The sequence below is a fragment of the Hyla sarda genome, chromosome 5 (genome assembly GCF_029499605.1).
Source record: "Hyla sarda isolate aHylSar1 chromosome 5, aHylSar1.hap1, whole genome shotgun sequence".
Classification (NCBI taxonomy): Eukaryota; Metazoa; Chordata; class Amphibia; order Anura; family Hylidae; genus Hyla; species Hyla sarda.
This window is the reverse complement of record NC_079193.1, coordinates 149,801,268-149,824,804: the sequence shown is the minus strand read 5'-3', so window position 1 is coordinate 149,824,804 and position 23,537 is coordinate 149,801,268. Positions and strand designations below refer to the sequence as shown.

The window sequence follows — 23,537 nt, the reverse complement described above, 5'->3', positions numbered from 1 at the left end:
CTACTTACATACACCTTTATTTGTATATGCTTTGTACACTTATCTTGGAACTGTTCTCCATGTTATACTTGCCGTTTTGTTCTGTTTTCCTTATAAAACTTCTTCAATAAAAAACATTGAAACAGAAGTGTACTATGGGGGGGATGAAAATTGCAATTATAATACTGATAATTCCCAGAATGATGACCCAAAGTATAGCCGAAAGAAAAAATTATGCCCGCCCCAAACCCAATGCTCTGAATCATCATTCTGTTCCCTCAAATGCACACCCCGCTCAGGTGGGGAGAGAGCGCTGCACATTTTAGGCAACTGCAAACCCCCAATGCTGTTGATTCTGTGTCCCATGACCCATTTTTTTGGAGAAAAAAAAGATATCAAGGGTATTGGGAAAGAGGTTTGGGGATTTGGGGGGGGGGTTGGTTTGGAAGACAATGTATTCTGGACTTGTACATTGGAGTCGAATTCTGGGGAATTAAAACTAGGGAAAAGGATAAAAAATTAAGTGCTCCATGGAAGTGTGATACTCCCTGAAGCAGTTTTTAATGCAGAGGCCCGGATGATTGGGGCAAGTGTCACACTGAGTGGTGGTGTCCTTCTGAATCCCCCTCCTGTCACACACTCTGCATTTTTTCTGGGATCGTCCCTTCTTTCCAGTGTGGGGGACCTCACCTGGAAAGTGTTGGCAGGGGACAATCCGGGGGCCTACAGTTCCAGAGGTGCTCTGACCCGCTCCTTGGCAGCAACCAAAGATAAGGGCCTTTAGAACTACCTCTTGAAACTCCAGGAATGTCCCTGTGTTGCCAGCGTACTGGGACAGTGCAAAAGAGTTGTACATGGCAACCTGTACCATGTAGACCGCAACTTTTTTGTACCATGTCGGTGTTTTCCGCATGGCATCATATGACTTGAGGACTTGATCAGAAAGATTAACTCCCCCCATATACCGATTGTAGTCCAGAATACAATCGGGCTTGAGGACCGGAATTAAGGAAGGTGGGGTCTTCCTCGTCCTCTGAGGCGCTTTCAGAGTCGGAGGCAAGTAAGGCATATGCCTCCTCCGCTGAAAACGCCCTGCGGGCCATTTCCCTACTCTAATGGGGGGTGAAATGTATATATGTGGGGGGGGGGGAGGAAACTTTATTGGTGTGTGTGCTGCAATACTGCAATACTACCTCCCTAACCCGCCCTAACCTAACCTAACTAACTAACCCACCCTAAGAACAAAAATATAAAAATATAAAATAAAACTAAACTGAAAAAAAAAGAAAAATACACTTTTTTTTAAAAGACTTCTAGCGCCAAAAAACAGCGTTTACCTAATCAGTGGTGTGCACACTGATTAACGCTTGGTGGCGGCAGGGGGCGCAGAAGTCAGTGGGGGGGGGGGGGTCAGGCCACTCAGCCCAGAACAGTGGCTGATGGCACGTACACAGACCCTCACACAAAAAACCCGAAAAAAAATTAAAAAAAGATTAAAACCTGAAAAAAAAGCACCCGCCTGAACCCCAAAAAAACGCTAATCAGTGATAAATCACTGACAGCGGTGGGGCTGGCTGCACACACAGGTACGGTCCGTCCACACAGCACAGGCCTGCTACTGGTGGCACGGACCGCCTATAGGTGCAAAAAATAAAAAGATGCTTTAATTCACAAAAAAACGCTGATCAGTACTACGGGACTGATCAGGGGCGGGTGGGCTTTAGCTAACGGTGGCGGACCACTCTTTTATAGCTAAGAGGGCCCGTCACACGTTTGACAAAAATAAAGGTCTGCGCCCCCCAAAAAAATGCTGGGGGCATACTGCAGCGACCCTGTAGGGCTGGGGTCACGCAGCTAAAGGTGCTACGGACCCATGGACATCTACAGACGTTATGCCCAAATTTTTTTTACATTTTTAACCCCTAACTGTCCCTACCTAATCTAATGCTTTTCCTGACTGCTTTCTGTGCCAAAGGGCCACAGAAAGGGAGCAAGGGGGCACTTTTTAACACTTTTTAGTGTATGAGGGGGGAGATGGCAGCACGGGACTCTGTCCTGCACAACAGATCACTGAAGAATGGTAGGCAGAACGGAGAAGCGTGCTCCTGCACCCACCTTCCCCCTCCCCATACTGCAGTGATTGGTGCCGTCACTACGGCAGCCCAATCACTGCTGTCCTGGGGGATGTATATTACACCACCGATCATAGAAACATAGAATGTGTCGGCAGATAAGAACCATTTGGCCCATCTAGTCTGCCCAATAATCTGAATACTATTAATAGTCCCTGGCCCTATCTTATATGAAGGATAGCCTTATGCTTATCCCATGCATGTTTAAACTCCTTCACTGTATTTGCTGTGACCACTTCTGCAGGAAGGCTATTCCATGCATCCACTACTCTCTCAGTAAAGTAATACTTCCTGATATTACTTTTAAACCTTTGCCCCTCTAATTTAAAACTATGTCCTCTTGTGGTAGTTTTTTTTCTTTTAAATATGTTCTCCTCCTTTACCGTGTTGATTCCCTTTATGTATTTAAAAGTCTCTATCATATCTCCTCTGTCTCTTCTTTCTTCCAAGCTATACATGTTAAAGGGGTACTCCAGTGAAAACATTTTTTCTTTTAAATCAACTGGTGGCAGAAAGTTAACCATATTTGTAAATTACTTCTATTAAAAATCTTAATCCTTCCAGTACTTATTAGCTGCTGAATGCTACAGAGGAAATTCCTTTCTTTTTGGAACACTGATGACATCACGAACACAGTGCTCTCTGCTGACATCTCTGTCCATTTTAGCAACCATGCATAGCAGATGTATGCTAAGGGCAGCATGGTGGCTCAGTGGTTAGCACTGCTGCCTTGCAGTGCTGGGGACTTGGGTTCAAATCCCACTAAGGACAACAATAAATAAAGCGTTATTATTACAATGTCAGCAGAGAGAACTGTGCTCATGATGTTTTCAGAGAGCATTCCAAAAAGAAAAGAATTTCCTCTGTAGTATTCAGCAGCTAATAAGTACAGGAAGGATTAAGATTTTTTAATAGAAGTAATTTACAAATATGTTTAACATTCTGCCACCAGTTGATTTAAAAGAAAAAAAACTTTTCACCGGAGTACCCCTTTAAGGTCCTTTAACCTTTCCTGTTAAGTTTTATCATGCAATCCATGTACTAGTTTAGTAGCTCTTTTCTGAACTCTCTCTAGAGTATCTCTATCCTTCTGGAGATACGGCCTCCAGTACTGCGCACAATACTCCAAATGAGGTCTCACCAGTGTTCTGTACAGCGGCATTAACACTTCTCACTTTCTACTGCTTATACCTCTCCCTATACATCCAAGCATTCTGCTAGCGTTTCCTGCTGCTCTATTACATTGTCTTCCTACCTTTAAGTCTTCTGAAATAATTACTCCTAAATCACTCTCCTCAGATACTGAGGTCAGGGCTATGTCAAATAATCTATTATAATTCTGCCTGAGGGTTTTTATGCCCCAGGTGCATTATCTTGCACTTATCCACATTAAATTTCAGTTGCCAGAGTTTCGACCATTCTTCTAGTTTGCCTAAATCCTTTTCCATTTGGCGGATCCCTCCAGGAACATCAACCCTGTTACATATCTTTGTGTCATCAGCAAAAAGACATACCTCACCATCGAGACCTTCTGTAATATCACTAATGAAGATATTAACCTGTTAAGGACCCAGGGCATACCTGCACGTCCTGAGTCTGCTCCCGATCTATAACGCTGGGCCACAGCGGGTCGGGCCCAGCCTCTAACAACGGCCGGGACCCGTGGCTAATAGCACACTGCATTGATCGCGGGGCCGCACGCTATTAACCCTTTAGACGCGGCGTTCAAAGTTGAACGCCGCGTCTAAAATGAAAGTGAAACCATGACGGTTAGCTCAGGGAGCTGTTCAGGATAGCCGCGGAGAAATCGCGGCATCCTGAACAGTTTACATGACAGCTGGAGGACCCCTACCTGCCTCCTCGCTGTCCGATCGCCGAATGACTGCTCAGTGCCTGAGATCCAGGCATGAGCAGTCAAGTGGCAGAATCATCGATCACTGGTTTCTTATGAGAAACCAGTGATCAATGTAAAAGATCAGTGTGTGCAGTGTTATAGGTCCCTATGGGAGCTATAACTGCAAAAAAAAAGTGAATAAAGATAATTTAACCCCTCCCCTATTAAAAGTTAAAATCACCCCCCTTTCCTATAAAAAACAAAAACAGTGTAAATAAAAAAAAAAAATATGCATATGTGGTATCGCCGCGTGCGGAAATGTCCGAATTATAAAAATAAAAAATATATTGTTAATTAAACCGCACGGTCAATGGCGTACGTGCAAAAAAATTCGATCAACAAGTCCTATCAATGCAAAAATGGTACCGCTAAAAACTTCAGATCACGGCGCAAAAAATGAGCCCTCATACCGCCCCATACGCGGAAAAATAAAAAAGTTATAGGGGTAAGAAGATGACAATTTTAAACGTATAAATTTTGCTGCATGTAGTTTTGATTTTTTCCAGAAGTACGACAAAATCAAACCTACATGAGTAGGGTATCATTTTAACTGTATGGACCTACAGAATAAAGAGAAGGTGTCATTTTTACCGAAAGATGTACTGTGTAGAAACGGAAGCCCCCAAAAGTTGCAAAATGGCGGGTTTTTTAAAATTTTGTCTCACATTGATTTTTTTTCCGTTTCGCCATAGATTTTTGGGTAAAATGAGTGACATCATTACAAAGTAGAATTGGTGGTGCAAAACATAAGCCCTCATATGGATTTTTAGGTGAAAAATTAAAAGAGTTATGATTTTTTATAGGTAAGGAGGAAAAAACGAAAATGCAAAAATGGAAAAACCCCGGGTCCTTAAGGGGTTAAACAATATTGGTCCCAGTACAGATGCCTGAGGTATCCCACTGGTAACAAGACCTTGCTCTGAATATTCTCCATTGACTACAACCCTCTGTTGTCTGTTACTCAGCCACTGCCTAATCCACTCAACAATATTGGAGTCCAAGCTCAATGACTGTAGTTTATTGATAAGTCTTCTATGTGGGACAGTGGCAAAAGCCTTACTAAAATCTAGATATGCAATGTCTACTGCCCCTCCGCCATCTATTATTTTAGTCAATAAGATTTGTTTGACATGATCTCCCTGAATTAAACCCAAGTTGTTTTTCATCTTGCAATCCATGGGATTTTAGATGTTCCACAATCCTATCCTTTAGTAGGGTTTCCATTGATTTCCCCACTATTGATGTCAGACTTACTGGCTACTCCCTACTACCTTTCTTGTGAATGGGCACAACATTTGCTAATTTCCAATCTTCTGGGACGGCTCCTGTTACCATTGATTGGTTAAATAAATCTGTTAACGGTTTTGCTAGCTCACCACTAAACTCTTTTAATAATTTTGGGTGTATCCCATCAGTCCCCTGTGATTTATTTGTCTTCACTTTAGAAAGCAAACGTAGAACCTCCTTCTCTGTAAAGACACATGCATCAAACAATTCCTTTGCCTTCCTCCCTAATGGAGGTCCTTTTCCTTCTTTTTCTTCTGTAAAAACTGAACAGAAGTATTCATTAAGGCAGTCGGCGAGCCCCTTATCCTCTTCTACATACCTTCCTTCCTTTGTTTTTAATTTAGTTATTCCTTGTTTTTATTTCCTTTTTTAATTTATATATCTGAAGAATGTCTTATCCCCTTTTTTCACAGACTGAGCTAGTTTTTCTTCTGCCTGCACTTTAGAAGTTCTTATAACTTGCTTGGCCTCTTTCTGCTTAGTCTTGTAGATTTCCCTATCTTCATTGCTCTGGGTTGTTTTATAATTACTAAATGCTAGTTTTTTTTTTTTTTTTATGATTTTCGCCACTTCTGCTGAGTACCACAGTGGTCTCTTCCTTTTTCTGCTTTTACTGACAAGTCTAATGCAATTTTCTGTTGCCTTCAATAATGTGTCTTTTAAGTAGTCCCATTTCTCCTGAACTCCATGTAATTTGTTCCAGTATGATAGGGACTCATTTATGACTAATCTCATTTTTGAAAAGTCTGTTTTTCTAAAATCTAAAACTTTTGTTTTTGTGTGGTGTGACTCCTTCACTGTTCTTATATTAAAACCACACTGATTGGTGATCACTAGATCCCAAGTTTTCGCCAACAATAACATCATATACCAAATCCCCATTTGTGAATGCCAAATCCAAAATGGCCTCCTTCCGCGTTGGCTCCTCAACCACTTGTTGTAGAGATAATCCCAGGAGGGAATTTAGAATATCTGTACTCCTGGCAGAACTAGCTATTTTTGTTTTCCAGTTTATATCCGGAAGATTGAAGTCTCCCATAATGATAACTTCTTTTATTTTCATTTTAGATATTTCTTCAACTAGTAGATCACCTACTTCTTTAACTTGGCCAGGTGGTCTATATATCACACCTACACGAGTTACTGCATGATTACCAAACTGCAACGTAACCCAAACTGACTCTGTGGTTGCCTCACTAACTTGTATTAGGTTAGATGTTATGCTATCTTTCACATATAGGGCCACTCCTCCTCCTTTCTTGCCTTCTCTGTCTCTTCTGTATAAAGAGTACCCTGGTATGGATATGTCCCAGTCATTCCTTTCATTAAACCATGTCTCCATAACAGCCACTAAATCTACATTCTCAGATGCCATTATTGACCCAAGTTCATTGATTTTATTACCTAGACTGCGGGCATTTGTAGACAGGACTCTGAGCTTGTCATTTCTTAACCTCTGGGCTACTGACATGTTCTGGCATTGTTTCGGGGGGCAATTGGACTCATGGATTTTCACTCTTTTGTCCCCCTTTCCTAGTTTAAATACTCCTTAGCAAATTCTTGGAATTATTCACTGAGTACATTTGTTCCTTTGAGAGAAAGATGCAAACCATCTTTTTTGTACAGTTCCTTTCTATTCCAAGTAGAGCTATCATGAGACACAAAGCCAAATCCTTGCTCTTGACACCATTCACTAATCATTATCCAGGTCATCGGATCCCACTTGACCCAGATGACCCGGAACCGCCGGCGGTTAGTATTTACTTACTAACAGGATCCCCCTTGGCACACTGCCGGGATGCCTGCTGAATGATTTCAGCAGGCATCTGGCTCCGATCCCCGCCCGGCGAGTGTCGGGGAACGGAATGGCCCAAAATCGCAAGTCTGAATTGACCGGCGATTTCCGGCGATCGCCGATACAGGAAGGTCTCAGGACCCCCCTCGGCAATATGACGGGATGCCTGCTGAACGATATCAGCAGGCATCCCGGTCTGGTCCCCACCAAGCGAGTGGCGGGGACTGGAATTCCCACGGGCGTACCCATAAGCACTCAGTCCTTAAGGACTTTGAAATGGGAGCGTATGAATACACCCGGCATCATAATGGAAAATAGTTTTCTTCCCCTATTTTTTTTAAACGAGCCATAACTTAATTTTTCCTCACAAAGTTACAAAGTTGTATTTGGCTAGGTTTCCACTTTTTTTTTACACTTAAAAAACGCTAGCAAAAATGCCTGAAAAACTGCCACAGGGTTTTCCTATGTTTTTTTCACAGTTTTTCTGGCATTTTTGCCTTTGAGTGGAAATTGCATTTTTCTCCCCTTTGGCGTTTTTTTCTACATTTCTTGGGTACAAAAAATCCGCACAGAATTCTGCGTGAATTTTCTGCGCCGAATTCCGCATTCATTTATTGCCCATTAACTTTAACTGGATTCTGCAAGTTCATTCAGATAGCAGAATTTACGCATGCGGAATTCTGTTGCTGAAATTCTGCATTCTGCAATCCGGAAAAAATGTAAGCCTGGTCTTATATTTTTCTGCACTTCGGCTGTGGAATCCCGACTTTTAGCCAATTTCCTACAGAAGTCGCGCTGACTGCATGCAGATTCCGTGCGGAATCCGCAGGAACTATCATGTTTAGTTTTAAAAAAAAAAAATCCACAGGGGGTACTACTACTATCATCATTGAACAGAGTCTGTTCCATGTTGGGAGTAGTAGTACAGGGGCTGAGTGATTGATTCCATCAGGTTTCACTTCTGAAAGCCGATGTGATCAAAATTTATTAACCGGGGGAGCAGGCGGCATGTCAGCGATATATTTTTTACTGTGAAACAATTGTATTAAAATACCTGTAGGGAGCCCTGAATGGCCAGCGCCAAGTAGCCATTCAGGGCTACCGGCGGGGTTTTTAAAATTCTAGAGTGCGGATCAGGTTTATTATATAGATGGCCGGCCGGGGATTGCCACCTACTTCCCCAGCAGGAGCCATCTATCTACTACAGCTCCCATCATGGACAATCTGCACATAGCAGGATTTCTGTGCCGGAAACATCTGGCGTTCAATGTGTACTCTGCACGGAATGCATTGCTGTCTATGAAACAGTGCCAGCATGTCATGCTGGTGCCCGCAGTCTGCAGAATGTCCACACAGAGATTTTCCGTGCGGACCTACTGAAATGTCAACATCGCATAAGGGTATGTTCACACAGCAGAATGTCCCATTGATTTTAATGAGATTCTGCTGCACACTTCACACAGTGGAATTTTTACGACAGATGTTCCTGCTGCAAACATCTAGTTTCTGGCATCCGCAAAAAAAATAGACTTGTAGACTAAGGGTACGAACACACTATGTTTCTGCCCCAGTAAATCGTATCCGTCGGCATACCACCGAAAATGGGATGCCAATGTATACTGTTAATGGAAGCTGTGGACCCCATTGACCTCTATGGTTGAATAGAGTCTCCCTAGGGACTCCATTCAGGACTTATGTGCTATTTTCTTGGAAATGCCTTGTTGTCTATGAGACGGTGCATTTCCGAACAGTCCTAGCCCCGGCATGTTCTTCCTGCCGTGTGGACATTCCACATCTGAACATACCCTTATACTAGGTTCATACAGCGTTTAGTGCTTTCATCACAGGTATCCATTGTGAACCCACAATCCATTGTGAGAATGACATGCTGACGTATACTGATGCCATTCACTACAATGGACCTCAGGTGTTGTTGCATACATCCCAAAAAGAGTCATTCGGTGACTCCTTTTGGCCAAGAAGTAAATAGGGTCCACTGCTCCCATTAACAGTATACATCGGCATTAAAGATGAGCGAACTTACAGTAAATTCGATTCGTCAAAAACTTCTCGGCTCGGCGGTTGCTGACTTTCCCTGCATAAATTAGTTCAGCTTTCCGGTGCTCCGGTGGGCTGGAAAAGGTGGATACAGTCCAAGGAAAGAGTCTCCTAGGACTGTATCCACCTTTTCCAGCCCACGGGAGCACCTGAAAGCTGAACTAATTTATGCATGAAAAGTCATCAACTACCGAGCCGAGAAGTTTGTGACGAATCGAATTTACTGTAAGTTCGCTCATCTCTAATCGGCATCCCGTTTTCAGTGGGATGCCGACAGGTACGATTAACAGGGGCAGAAACATAGTGTGTTCGTACCCCTAGTCAAAATAACTATAGAAATAAACACATAGACATGATGGGGTTTTTGGCCTTGCATTTGAATGTGCAGTTTATCTTGCTTTTTTACTTCTTGTACTGAGTTTGTACTTAACCTCTTAAAAGACACGCCAATTTTTGTTTTTGAGCTTTCATTTTTTCTTCCTCCCCTTCTAGAAATCATAACGCTTTCAATTTTGCACCTACAGACCCATATAAGGGCTTGTTTTTTTTTTTGCATCACCAATTGTACTTTGTAATTACATCACTTGTTTTATAACATCTGCGGTGAAACTAAAATTTTGGGGCTTCCGTTTCTACGCAGTGCACTTTTCAGTAAAAATGACACATTATCTTTATTCTGTAGGTCCATAAAATTACAAGGATTTCCAATTTATGTAGGTTTTATTTTATTTTACTACTTAAAATATTATAACTGTAAGACTCACGGCAGGAGGCTGTAGCACTCAGGGTAGTAGTGGATCCGCTTGGACCTGTGTGGTACATGATGTGGGCCCTGCCAGGGAGCAGAGTCTAAGGTGCCGCTGGTTTTCACCCAGGTTGCTACAAAGATTCGGCAGGGGTTAGTGGGAGGTGTAGATACTTACAGAAAAGGTGCAGGTGTATGTCATAATTACGGACGCACTGGCCCTTTAAATATGAGAGCTCCAGTACGCGTTCGCCCTAGGAGGTGGGGGCACACGCACTGGTGCTGTGAGAGGGCGGAAGGGACAGCAGAGAGCGTAATTGAGTAACGAGCTGCGATTCGCATTCGGGCGCGTCCCGCCATGCGAATCCAGGCCCCGCCGACTGAGGAGGGCAGAGAAGGAAAGCGCTCAAGGCCAGCATGTCTGGCCGGAGTGCTGGATGTAACAATAACTACATGCACCAAAAATAGTATGTTTAAAATCTTCTGACCCACTATAACTTCTTTATTTGTTGCTTTTTGATCGCTTTTTATTTATTTTTTTATGGTATATGAAGTGATGAAAAATGCACAATTTTTTTACGTGTACGTCATCGACCGTGCAGTTTAGCTAACATTATATTTTAATAGATCGGACATTTACGAAAGCGGCGATACCACATATTGTCACGATTCGGCTGGCTGGAGGTGGATCCTCTGTGCCAGAGAGGGATTGGCGTGGACCTTGTCGGTGGACCGGTTCTAAGTTGCTACTGGTTTTCACCAGAGCCCACCGCAAAGCGGGATGGTCTTGTAGCAACCAGGTCGTATCCACCGGCAACGGCTCAACCTCTCTGACTGCTGAGATAAGCGCGGTACAAGGGAGTAGACAAAAGCAAGGTCGGACGTAGCAGAAGGTCAGGGCAGGCAGCAAGGATCGTAGTCAGGGGCAACGGCAGGAGGTCTGGAACACAGGCTAGGAACACACAAGGAAACGCTTTCACTGGCACAATGGCAACAAGATCCGGCAAGGGAGTGCAGGGGAAGTGAGGTATAAATAGGGAAGTGCACAGGTGAAGGTACTGATTAAAACCCATGCGCCAATCAGTGGCGCACCGGCCCTTTAAATCGCAAAGACCCGGGACGCGCGCGCCCTAGGGAGCGGGGCCGCGCGCGCCGGGACAGCACAGACGGGGAACGAGTCTGGTAAGTGGGTCGGGATGCGCATCGCGAGTGGGCGCGTTCCGCATCGCGAATCGCATCCCGGCTGGGAACATTATCGCAGCGCACCCGGTCAGCAGGTCTGACCGGGGCGCTGCGAATGGGAGAACGCTGTGAGCGTTCCGGGGAGGAGCGGGGACCCGGAGTGCTCGGCGTAACACATATGTTTATTTTTGATTACATTATTTTATTTTATTAAATCTTTCATTGGGGAGGGGGGGCTTATTCACATTTATTACTTTTTTTTAAAGTTCCTATAGGAGGCTATACCATGCAATCTTTCCATTGCATACACTGTTCAATGCTGATCTTTGGCTCAGCATTGATCAGTTTTATAGGTGCTCTGCTGCTCCAGCCTACAGAGCCTGGCTGGGGACATCAGAGCACCGATTGGATGGGGAGGAGGCAGGTAAGGACTCTCCCACCATCTCCTCAACTGATCGGGACATCGCGATTTCAACGCGATGGTCCAAATCGTTACGCTGCGCTGCCGGGATAGTTTTTTAACATTTCAGACATTGATCAAAGTTGATCGTGGCGTCTAAAGGGTTAATAACGGGCAGCAGCCCAATAAGTGATGTCCGGCATTAACCCTGTGTTCTGTCTACTGATAACAGTCAGGACCCACTGCATATGAAGCACGCTCAGCTTGTGAGTATGCTTCAAAGTGCGGTAACGTACCCACACGCCCTGCGTCCTTAACGGCTTACACACACAAAAAATTGCATAACCTAGAAGCAAAACCTGAAACATATAGGCTAAGTTTCTACGTTTTTTTGTCCTGCGTTTTTTGGGTTGAAGAAAAAAACGCCTGAAAAACCGCCAAGGCAATGTCGTGCATTTGGCATTTTTTCATTAGTGTGAAAATTGCAACTTGGCAGTTTTTTTTGGTACCCAAAATTAGTTGGGTACCAAAAAAAAATAAAAAAATAAAAAAAAGATGCTGTAGTGATGAAATTTTTTTTATTTAACAAAATGTATATATTTTATAATAATACATTTTAATTAATTGTTAATAAAGTGTGTGTTTCACTTTTTTCCCTCTATTTTTATTTTTTATTTTTTAGGTAGTACTACTACTCCCAGTACTAATAGATATATCGCCCCGGGTGTCAGTCCTGACACCCGATGCAATCGTCCATAATATAGCAGAGATGCGGCTCTATACAGCGCTCGCATCTCTGCTCTGTACTCTGGCCGGCCACTCACTCATTCATATTTTCCTCCCAGAGTGGTGATTGGCTGGATGGTTGCAGCCAATCACCGCTCTCTGAGGGAAATATGAATGAGTGAGTGGCCGGCCGGAGTATAGTGCAGAGATACGAGCGCTGTATACAGCCACTCTGCATCTCTGCTATATACAGAACAATCACAGCAGATGTCAGTAGTGATACCCGCTGTGATCTGTTCTTACTTGCAGGTACTACTACTCCCAACATGGAGCACACTCTGCTCCATGCTGGGAGCTGTAGTACCTGCACTAATAGACAGATTGTAGCCAGTGTAACCTCTGATACCTGCTGTGATCTGTCTATTAATGCAAGTACTACAGCTCCCAGCATGGAGCAGAGTGTGCTCCAGGTTTGGAGTAGTAGTACCTGCAGTTAAAGCTGTACTCTGGTGAAAACATTTTTTCTTTTCAATCAACTGGTGGCAGAAACATGTTAAACATATTTGTAAATTACTTCTATTAAAATCTTTTAATCCTTCCTGTACTTATTAGCTGCTGAATACTACAGAGGAAATTCTAATCTTTTTGGAATGCTCTCTGATGACATCACGAGCACAGTTCTCTCTGCTGACGTTATTATAATAATAATAACGCTTTATTTATTGTTGTCCTTAGTGGGATTTGAACCCAAGTCCCCAACACTGCAAGGCAGTAGTGCTAACCACTGAGCCACCATGCTGCCCTTAGCATACATCTGCTATGCATGGTTGCTAAAATGGACAGAGATGTCAGCAGAGAGCACTGTGCTCGTGATGTCATCAGTGTTCCAAAAAGAAAGGAATTTCCTCTGTAGCATTCAGCAGCTAATAAGTACTGGAAGGATTAAGATTTTTTAATGGAAGCAATTTACAAATATGTTTAACTTTCTGCCACCAGTTGATTTAAAAGAAAAAAGGTTTTCACTGGAGTACCCCTTTAAGGAAAGATCACAGTGGATGTCACTCGCTGTGATCCTCCTGTATAATGTATAGATGCAGGGGGCGGCTCTTCTCTGGTCACTTGCACTGACGTATATATACACATATTCCTATTTCCCACAGAGAGCTGTGATTGGCTGGAACCATCTGGCCAATCACAGCTCTCTGCGGGAAATATGAATAGGTGCATATATACGTGAGTGCAGGGGACCATAGAAGAGCGGCCGCTACATCTATACATTATACAGGAGGATCGCAACGGGCTATCTGTCAATTAGTACAGGTACTACTACTCCCATCATGGAACAGTGTGTTCCATGCTGGGAATAGTAGTACTACCTAAAAAAAAATAAAAAAATAAAGAATAAAAAGTGAAAACACACACACACACACACACTACATTTTTATTATTGACGACTACATTTTTAGTTCCCTGCTCGCCCACATAAATTGATCCCTGTTTAAAAATGTATAAAAATTTTGTTATAAAAAAGATACATTTAGTTAGATACAATTTTTTCCTTCACTACTGTATCTTTTTTTTTTTTTTTTTTTTAATGATACCCTATGAAATTTTATTAAAAAAGGTATCTCCATCACTTTTTTGGATCGCAAAAGTCCAAAAAAGAATAAAAAACACGCCAAAAACGCCAAAGTTAAAACCCACATATCGTTTTTCTTGGTGTTTTTTCACTCCCATAGACTTCTATGGAAGAAAAATGCCACGATTTTGACAAAAAAAAAATCACCAGAGGCTCAACATGCTGCGATTTTGGAAAACCGCCAAGGAGCTGAAAAACGCTAAAAAACGCTAAAAAAACTCCAAAAGGGTTAACAAACGCCAATGTGAAAAACGCCAAGTGGAATAAGATTTTGGTGATTTCTCATTGATTTACAGCTAACAGCTGGCCGCAGCGTTTTTTGGCCAAAAAAACGTCATGTGGCTGAATTGGCGTTTTTCTTGGCGTTTTCCAAAAAAAGAAAAAAAAACAAGAAGAAACTTAGCCATAGGGGGAGATTTATCATTGTATTTAGAGAATTTTTTGGCTTATAAATGTTGCATTTATTTTTTACTTTTCTGCCAGAAGCAAAAATCTACAACTGGTCTAACTAAAATCAAATACATTTTTTAACTTGCAGTGGTAAGTTATTTATCAAGTACACATGTCGCACCTAGGAAAAAAAATTGTTGCAACAAGGTCAAAATCTACACCAGCGCAGACCTGGCTTACAAAACTGGCTGTGAAAAAAAATTTCATTTAAATGTCGCAAAAGGGTAAAAACTTGCAAGAGAAAAAATCATAGTGTTGTTCTGAAGTTATTTTTTTTTTTTTGCTTATATGCGGCAAATGTATCAATCACCTGTGATATCATGATCAATATGTCACATCTAAGCAAAACCAAAGCAAAAACATTACTTCCAAACACTTTCTAAAGACAACAATGAGGCTAAGTTACCACTTGGTTTTCTTTCTGGCAGTTTTTGGAATACTGCCACTGCAGTTTTTGAGCCAAAGTCAGAAGTGGATCCATAAGGGAGGAGAAGTGTAAGTCCTTCCTTTATATGTCCTATTCCTTTTGAATACATTTCTGGCTTTGGCTTAAAAACTGCAATGGCAGTATTCCAAAAACTTGGAAACTTAGCCTGATACATCTCCCCCATAATTTTTCGTGAGATATCTGCAAACTACATGGCATGACTTGCACTTCCCTTTATTGTAATGTGCCTTGCCGTGGTGAGACCCTACCCTATAAGGCCATGTTTACATGGTGGAATTTCCGAGTGGAATTCCTCAGAAATATTCCGCTTAGAAACTCCGCTGCAGCAGAGTCCCATTGATTTAAATAGGATTCTGCTGCTCTGAGTACATCTGCGGAAACGTCTACCGCAGAAATTCTGATTTTGGGGTCTGCAGAAACAATGAACATGTTCATTGTTTCTCCAATTCGGCTCTGAAATGCAGCGCTGGTGGAACATGCAAATATGCAAAATGTTTGCCCATGTTTTCTGGGCGAACATTCTGCACATTTTCCACTGTGTGAGCATAGCCTAAGGGTGTGTTCTCACATTTGTTATATTTGCATGCAGTTTTCAAAGCCAAAAATAGATAAGTCTCAAGTGTAAAGTCTCTGTTTTCGCTTTATAGACATCCTTTATATATATTCCACTCCTGGCTTTGGCTTCAAAAACTGCATCAAAAACATTGGCTGTAGACAGCTGAGCCATGTTAAGTTGGACAGGTGTGGTTAGGAAGCTAGTAAACCACAATGCAGATGATCACGCTGTAGGAGTACATTGACTGCAACAGAGATGGAAGCATATGCTGACCTGTCAGAGGAGGGTATGGCTGCAAGTCTCTGGACCCCAGTAGACATGGAGAACTCCTCTGTTTTGCTGCATGCTCCTATTGAATACCATCAGGAGAGGAAGGTCTCTGACCTAGGTAAATCAAAGTTTCTGGTATCTGGTTGCCATAGATCAGTGGTTGCCAACCTGCGGACCTCCAGATGTTGCAAAACTACAACTCCCAGCATGCCCGGACAGCCAACGGCTGTCCGGGCATGCTGGGAGTTGTAGTTTTGCAACATCTGGAGGTCCGCAGATTGAAGACCACTGCTATAGACCGTAGCAACTGACAAGAATGCTGACTTCATCTTTTCAAGCCGCACTGGCAAAATGACATCTAGACCGCTCAACAGCTCCTGTTGATAGCAACTATGTGTGGACTAGATTTTAAGACTGAGGCTGATTGGAGCAGGTGAAAAGGAATCGGTACCAGGTACAGAGTAGTGTTGCTCACGAATATTCGCAATTCGAATTTTATTCACGAATATCGCATATTCGCGAACATAGCACTAGATATTCGCAATTACGAATATTTTTTTTCTTCACAGTACACATCACAGTGATCACCCCTCTCTGCTTCCAGCTTGTGTGGTGTAAAGAAGGCTCTAATACTACTGTGTGAGACTGGCGTATGAATTTTCGCATTTGCAAAAATTTGCATATGCTCATTTTCGCATATGTGAATTTTCGCTTATGCTGATTTTCGCATATGCTAATTTCCGTTAATGCTAATTTTCGCATATGCGAAAATAAACGCGAATATGCGAATATGACGAATATTCGTCCATATATTCGCAAAATATCACGAATTCGAATATGGCCTATGCCGCTCAACACTAGCAGAGCTGCGGACATGTGCAGATATAGGATACACTATACATTTGTCTTTGCCGTTTCCACAGTTAGTCTGGGTTCCCATTATGTTTTCCCCCATACGGGAGCGCATACGGCAGGGGAGAGCTAAAAACTCCCGTATGCCTTTCTATGCGCTCCTGTATGTAATTCATTTCAATGAGCTGACCTCAGTGAAACTGTCGGCTAATTTTTGCCCCGTATGCGCTTTTACAACCGGAACTAAAACCGTGGTCGGGGCAACGGGGCAAAAATGAGCCGACCAGACCGAACGTTTCACTGCGGTCGGCTCATTGAAATGAATTGCATACGGGAGCGCATAGAAAGGCGTAGATGCCCGTTTCTCCTGAGGACGCCACTGCTGTGGTGAAACATGTAGAGGGGGCATAATTTTGTTTTTAAAAATCAGTCTCTGGTGGTGTAATTGATTCTAGAGGGGCTGCAGACCACTGGACGTACTATTTCTATACGGCTGAGCACTGTCATTGACAGTAAGGGATTTCTGACAACACACCACTAGAGATTGTGTTTTTAAGATTTCTCACAGTCAGTTTTAGGGGTGGGACCTAATAAGGGTATTAGTGAGTCAAAGGTGTTTATTTGATTGACCCTGACCCATCTCGGGGTATAAAAGTTTGAGTTAGAAAAGCATACGGGAGCGCAAGTTTTTAGCTCTTCCCCTGCCGTATGCACTCCCGTATGGGGGAAAACGTAATGGGAACCAAGCCTTAAAGGGGTTCTACGGTGCTTAGACATCTTATCCCCTATCCAAAGGATAGGGGATAGGATGCCTGATCGCGGAGTCCCACTGCTGGGGACCCCGGTGATCTTGCACGGGGCACCCCGTTTGTAATCAGTCTCCGGAGTGTGTTCGCTCCGGATCTGATTACTGTCGAACACAGGGCCGGCGGCGTGTGACATCACGCCTCCGCCCCCGTGTGACCTCACGCTCCACCCCTCAATGCAAGTCTATGGGAGAGGGCGTGACAGCTATCACGCCCCCTCCCGTAGGCTTGCATTGAGGGATGGAGCATGACGTCATACAAGGGCGGAGGCCTGACGTGACACGCCGTCGGCCCTGTGGTCGTTGGTAATCAGACCCGGAGCAAACGCGCTCTGGGGACTGATTACAAACGGGGTGTCGCGTGCAAGATCACGGGGTCCCCAGCAGCGGGACTCCCGCGATCAGGCATCTTATCCCCTATCCTTTGGATAGGGGATAAGATATCTAAGCACCGGAGTACCCTTGCAGGCCTCTTAATACATTTGCATTTGGTGCAACTAGGCCTGTCTGTGCTCCACACACTGAAATATATGCAACCCACTAGCCAGTGTAGACTTCAGCTATTATTAATGGCAGTGACTGGTATACATGATAGTAAATGTGCTAGGCAGGACATGAACTGGCATACAAGTCATTGTTTTCCCCAATATGGGAATTTTCCCCAGGATATGGGAATTTCCTTCTACTCCTGGACAGGACAAGGGCCTAGTGGCAAATATGGCCTTGGTTACTTTTCAATGCGCAACCTATCACATATGCAACTGGAGTTAACAAAGAGACGTTGCAAGTCACAGGTCACTGGCCTTGATGTAAATGGTGACCAAGCCACATGAAGCTTTTGATCAAAAATCTATCAAAGATAAAAAAAATTTGCAACTCTTGCATAACAATTGTAATGCGGCCGTTGACTATGGGGGAAATTTATTATTGTGTTTATGGCATCTTTGTGGCAGCAAAAAGGCACATCATTGGGCGCAGTGTGTTTAAAGGGGTATTCCACTTCCCAGCATTCGGAACATTTAGTTCCGAACGCTGGTGTGGGCTTTTGGGGTTGCCACACAACCTCGTGACATCGCAATCTGCCCCTTGTGACATCACTCCCCGCCCCCCTCAATGCAAGTCTATGGGAGGGGGCGTGACGGCTGTCATGCTCCCTCCCTTAGACTTACACTAAGGGGGCGTGATGTCACAAGTGGCGGATCGTGGGGCAAGGGGGCATGGTGACGCACTAAAGCTGGCCCCAGCATTCGGAAATAAATGTTCTGAACGCTGTGAAGTGGAGTACCCCTTTTAACGTGCTTTTTTGATATATGCCCTTTTTTATTTTTTTAAACTACCTGTGAAATCCAGCTATGGGCACTTTCTGAAGAAGTGGATAATATTTATTATTTGTGCCTTTTGGCAAAAGGGCACATAAAAAGGCGCATTGTCCTTAAACAAGCCACAAATTAATTCCATGTCGAGGCAAACTTTTAATTGGCCGTAGCCAGCAAAATCAGACTGTTAAAACCAAAAGCTGCAATATTTATTAAGGCCGTGCACCTTATATTGTAAATTTGACGCACAACAGCCAAAACAGGCTCAACAAATTACATAGTTAGTACGGTCGAAAAAAGACATATGTCCATAAAGTTCAACCAGGGAATTAAAGGGTAGGGGTGTGGCGCGATATTGGGGAAGGGATGGGATTTTATATTTCTTCATAAGCATTAATGTTATTTTGTTCCAGGAATGTATCTAATCCTGTTTTAAAGCTGTTAATTTTTCCTGCTGTGACCAGTTCCTGAGGTAGACTGTTCCATAAGTTCACAGTTCTCATGGTAAAGAAGGCGTGTCGCCCCTTGAGACTAAACTTTTTCTTCTCCAGACGGAGTGCCCCCTCGTCCTTTGAGGGGGCTTAACCTGGAACAGTTTTTCTCCATATTTTTTGTATGGGCCCTTAATATACTTATATACGTTTATCATATCCCCCCTTAAACGTCTCTTCTCAAGACTAAACAATTGTAACTCCTTTAATCGCTCCTCATAGCTAAGATGTTCCATGCCCCATATTAGTTTAGTCACGCGTCTCTGCACCCTTTCCAGCTCCACAGCGTCCCTTTTATGTACAGGCGACCAAAACTGAACAGCATATTCCAGGTGAGGCCGTACCAATGCTTTATAAAGGGGGAGTATTATGTCCCAGTCCCTTGAGTCCATGCCTCTTTTGATACATGACAATATCCTGCTGGCTTTGGAAGCAGCAGCCTGACATTGCATGCTATTCTGTAGTCTGTGATCCACAAGTCAGGAAAAATGGCATCGTAAAGGCAATATTAAAAATGTACCCCTATGTTTTGCCCTAGACTTTCTTTGTGACTGCTGTGCAAATCAAGCCTAATAAGCTCAGCATTAGACTAAGGATTAGGGTGCGTTCACACTATGGAATTCTCATGGAATTCCATGAGCGGAACTCCGCGAGCGGAATTCCGCGGTGTGAACTTAACATTAGTGTGAATGGGTCTCCGCGAGACCCGTTCACACTGCGGAATTTCCACGGTGGACAATTGTTCCGCGCAAAGAACGAACATGTTCATTCTTTGCGCGGATTCCGCGAGCACTGCATAGCCGTCAATGGCGACGGCTCAGTGCCCCGCGGCCCTAGCGCCGAAGTATCTTTCCGCAGAATTCAGCCGCGAGAATTCCGTAGTGTGAACTGGGCCTTAGACTAAGGGACTACTTCCACCATCTAGCCATTAATCCTCAGGCACTATGTAATTGCCTTAAGGGTTAGACCACACCCTTTTATAGCTATAAAAAAAGTAAAATTTTCTTCTACATTTAAACTTGTTAAATGTAAAACCTAGATGCCATTATTTTTAAATTAATATGTGCCTTTTTTTATTCATACTATGTATCAAACCTGTTGCAGCTCCAGCAAAGCGCTCCTCAAAAGCCTTATTAGAAAAACTTCACTCAAAATATTCACAGAAATCATGGGCGGAGACATATAAACTTGTCCGTTATTGTCTGGTAAGATATCTCCCCCCCCCCCCCCCCCCCCGTTCTTATGAAACAATCTTCTGTATGGTCTTGGTTTATATTGAGTGACCTTTTTATGGCCACCAGAAAATTGTGACATTAGTAATTCAATTGTTTACAAAACTCCATGAAAATAAGCAGACATTCACCGAGCTCTGCCCAATATATATATATATATATGTATATGTATATGTATATGTATATGTATATGTTATAGTTGATAAAAAAAAAAGAAAAAAAAGTTAGAAGTTTTGATTAGTGGTGGTCTGGGTGCCGATATCCCAACCAATTTCTAAGAAGAAAAGGCAGAAATGCTGAGCTCTCTGCCCTTTTTTCTGCTGAGCAGTGTACAGATTTAGTGAGACTTTTTTTTAAGGTACCCCTTTAAAATATAACATTTACCTCCAACCACTAAAAATACCAAAAAAAGTTAATAAATATGTTTTATGGGGGGAATTTATCAAAATCTGTCCAGAGGAAAAGCTGTCCAGTTGTCCATAGCAACCAATCAGGTTGCCCCTTTCATTTTTTAACAAGGCCTCTGAAAAAAGCGATCTGATTGGTTGCTATGGGCAACTGGGCAACATTTCCCCTGGACAGGTTTTAATAAATCTCCCCCTAGGAGTGTAAGTATATTACCATATGTCTTACCACCTCAGATATTTTCAAGGTATAAAGATAGTTTAACCCCTTAAGGACTCAGCGTTTTTCTGTTTTTGCATTTTCATTTTTTCCTCATCACTTTCTAAAAATCATAACGCTTTAAATTTTGCACATAAAATTCCATATGATGGCTTATTTTTTTTGCGCCACCAATTCTACTTTGCAGTGACATCAGTCATTTTACAAAAAAATGCACGGTGAAAAGGAAAAAAAATCATTGTGCGACAAAATTGAAGAAAAAATGTCATTTTGTAACTTTTGGGGGCTTCCGTTTCTACGTAGTACATTTTTCGGTAAAAAATGACACCTTCTGTTTATTCTGTAGGTCCATACGATTAAAATGATTCCCTACTTAAATAGGTTTGATATTGTCGTACTTCTGAAAAAAAAATCATAACTACATGCAGGAAAATGTGTATGTTTAAAATTGTCATCTTCTGACCCCTATAACATTTTTTTATTTTTCAGCTTATGGGCCGGTATGAGGGTTCATTATTTGGGCGTTCTGAAGTTTTTATTGGTACCATTTTTGCATTGATCGGACTTTTTGGTCACTTTTTTTTTATGATATAAAAAGTGACCAAAAATACGCTATTTTGGACTTTGGAATTTTTTTGCGCATATGCCATTGACCGTGCGGATTAATTAATTATATATTTTTATAGTTCGGACATTTCTGCACGCGGCGATACCATATATGTTTATTTTTATTTACACAGTGTTATATATATTTTTTTTTTTATGAGAAAAGGGGGATGATTCAAACTTTTATTAGGGAAGGGGTTAAATTACCTTTTATTAACTTTTTTTTTTTTTTTTCAGTGTTATAGCTCCCATAGGGGGCTATAACACTGCACACACTGATCTTCTTTTACCCTGATCCCTGCAAACCCATAGCTTTGCATGGGTCAGCATAATGGGGGGTTGATTGCTCAAGCCTGTAGCTCAGGCTTGGAGCAATCAAACGCCGACCGGATGCGACGGAGCAAGGTAAGGGGACCTCAGCTCGCGTCCTAGCTGATCGGGACATCGCGATTTTATCGCTATAGTCTCGATCCGCCTGGGAAGCTTTTACTTTAATTTTTGACGCGGTGATCAACTTTGATCACTGCGTCCGAAGGGTTAATGGAGTTTTCCAGGAAAAATTTTTTTTTTATAAACTAGCTCCAGAAAGTTAAACAGATTTGTAAATTACTTCTATTAAAAAATCTTAATCCTTCCAATAATTATCAGCTGCTGAAGTTGAGTTGTTGTTTTCTGTCTGGTAACAGTGCTCTCTGCTGACATCTCTGCTTGTCTCGGGAACTGCACAGAGTAGAAGAGGTTTGCTATGGGGATTTGCTTCTACTCTGGACAGTTCCCGAGAGGTGTCATCAGAGAGCACTTAGGCAGAAAAGAACAACTCAACTTCAGCAGCTCATAAGTACTGAAAGGATTAAGATTTTTTTTAATAGAAGTAATTTACAAATCTGTTTAACTTTCTGGAGCCAGTTGAGATATAATATATATGCAGATAGGGTCAGGCTGCTCACCACTCTCGCGTTTGCTGCGCTATCCCGTGCTGCGGACACCGGTACCGCTCCCGGCTTAGTAGAACTCTCACAGAAAAGAAAACGTCCGGCACTCGAGAAAATGCAGGTAAAACTTGTCAATGGCTTTATTCACACGCTTAGGCAGGTGAAGGTAAGCGTGTGAATAAAGCCATTGACAAGTTTTACCTGCATTTTCTCGAGTGCCGGACGTTTTCTTTTCTGTGAGATATAGATTTTCCTGGATAACCCCGCCTGCAATACCCCTCTTGCTTCTTGTGAGAAAGCGTGTAACAGCTCATGTCATCATACATAACCAAATCATTCATTTATGTATGCATCATGTATTTGTTTGATTTGTCCATCCATATTATGCTACCATATGTCAATAGACACACTGTATAAGTATGTACCCATACTGTGTGAGAGAGATTTCTATACATCATGCTGTAATATCTTTTCAATTAGAACACTGCTGAGATACATGACAGATTATGCCCTCTCCCAAATTGATCTCAAGGCTACTTTAACACACTGTATAAATCAATAAAGTGTAGGAAATCTCTAATAAAGGCTTTTTAGCAAGTTACATTTAGCTTTCACCCCTTAATGACGCAGGACTTAAATGTACGTCCTGGTGAGCTGGTACCTAACGCACCAGGACGTACATTTATGTCCTATACATAACCGCGAGCATCGGAGCGATGCCCGGGTCATGCGTGGCAGATCCCGGTTGCTGATAGCAGCCAGGGACCCGCTGGTATAGTGAAGAATTGTGTGTCTTGAAGCGTTCTGTGTCCCGAACAGCTGATGAAAGTGCTGAGTCACTGTGCTGAGACACTGTGATTGGTTGTAAGGGGGTGGGTGGGGTTGGGGGGCTAGCAGGCTCTGCTCACTGCACTGCTCACTGTTTAGCAGCCTTACAGCCTGGACACAGATTTCTTCAAACCCTACAATCTTATGTATTCAGCCTGGACACAGATTCCTTCAGGCTTGTCCAGGCTGAGGGGTTACTGGCAGACATCCGTGCGATCGCATTACCGGTGTAGTGAAGAATTGTGTGTCTTGAAGCGTTCTGTGTCCAGAACAGTTGATGACAGTGCTGA

General features: G+C 42.8%; 1 protein-coding gene across 1 annotated transcript in view; it reads left to right on the top strand.

Moving 5' to 3' along the window:
* Positions 1-23,537, top strand: part of LOC130274542 (mediator of RNA polymerase II transcription subunit 1-like) — an 86,225-nt gene that overhangs the window by 4,608 nt on the left and 58,080 nt on the right. Inside the window, exons 4-5 of the mRNA XM_056522984.1 lie at positions 20,130-20,230; positions 20,827-20,865. Of these exons, the coding sequence (XP_056378959.1) occupies positions 20,130-20,230; positions 20,827-20,865 (140 nt within the window). The remainder of the gene's footprint in view (positions 1-20,129; positions 20,231-20,826; positions 20,866-23,537) is intronic.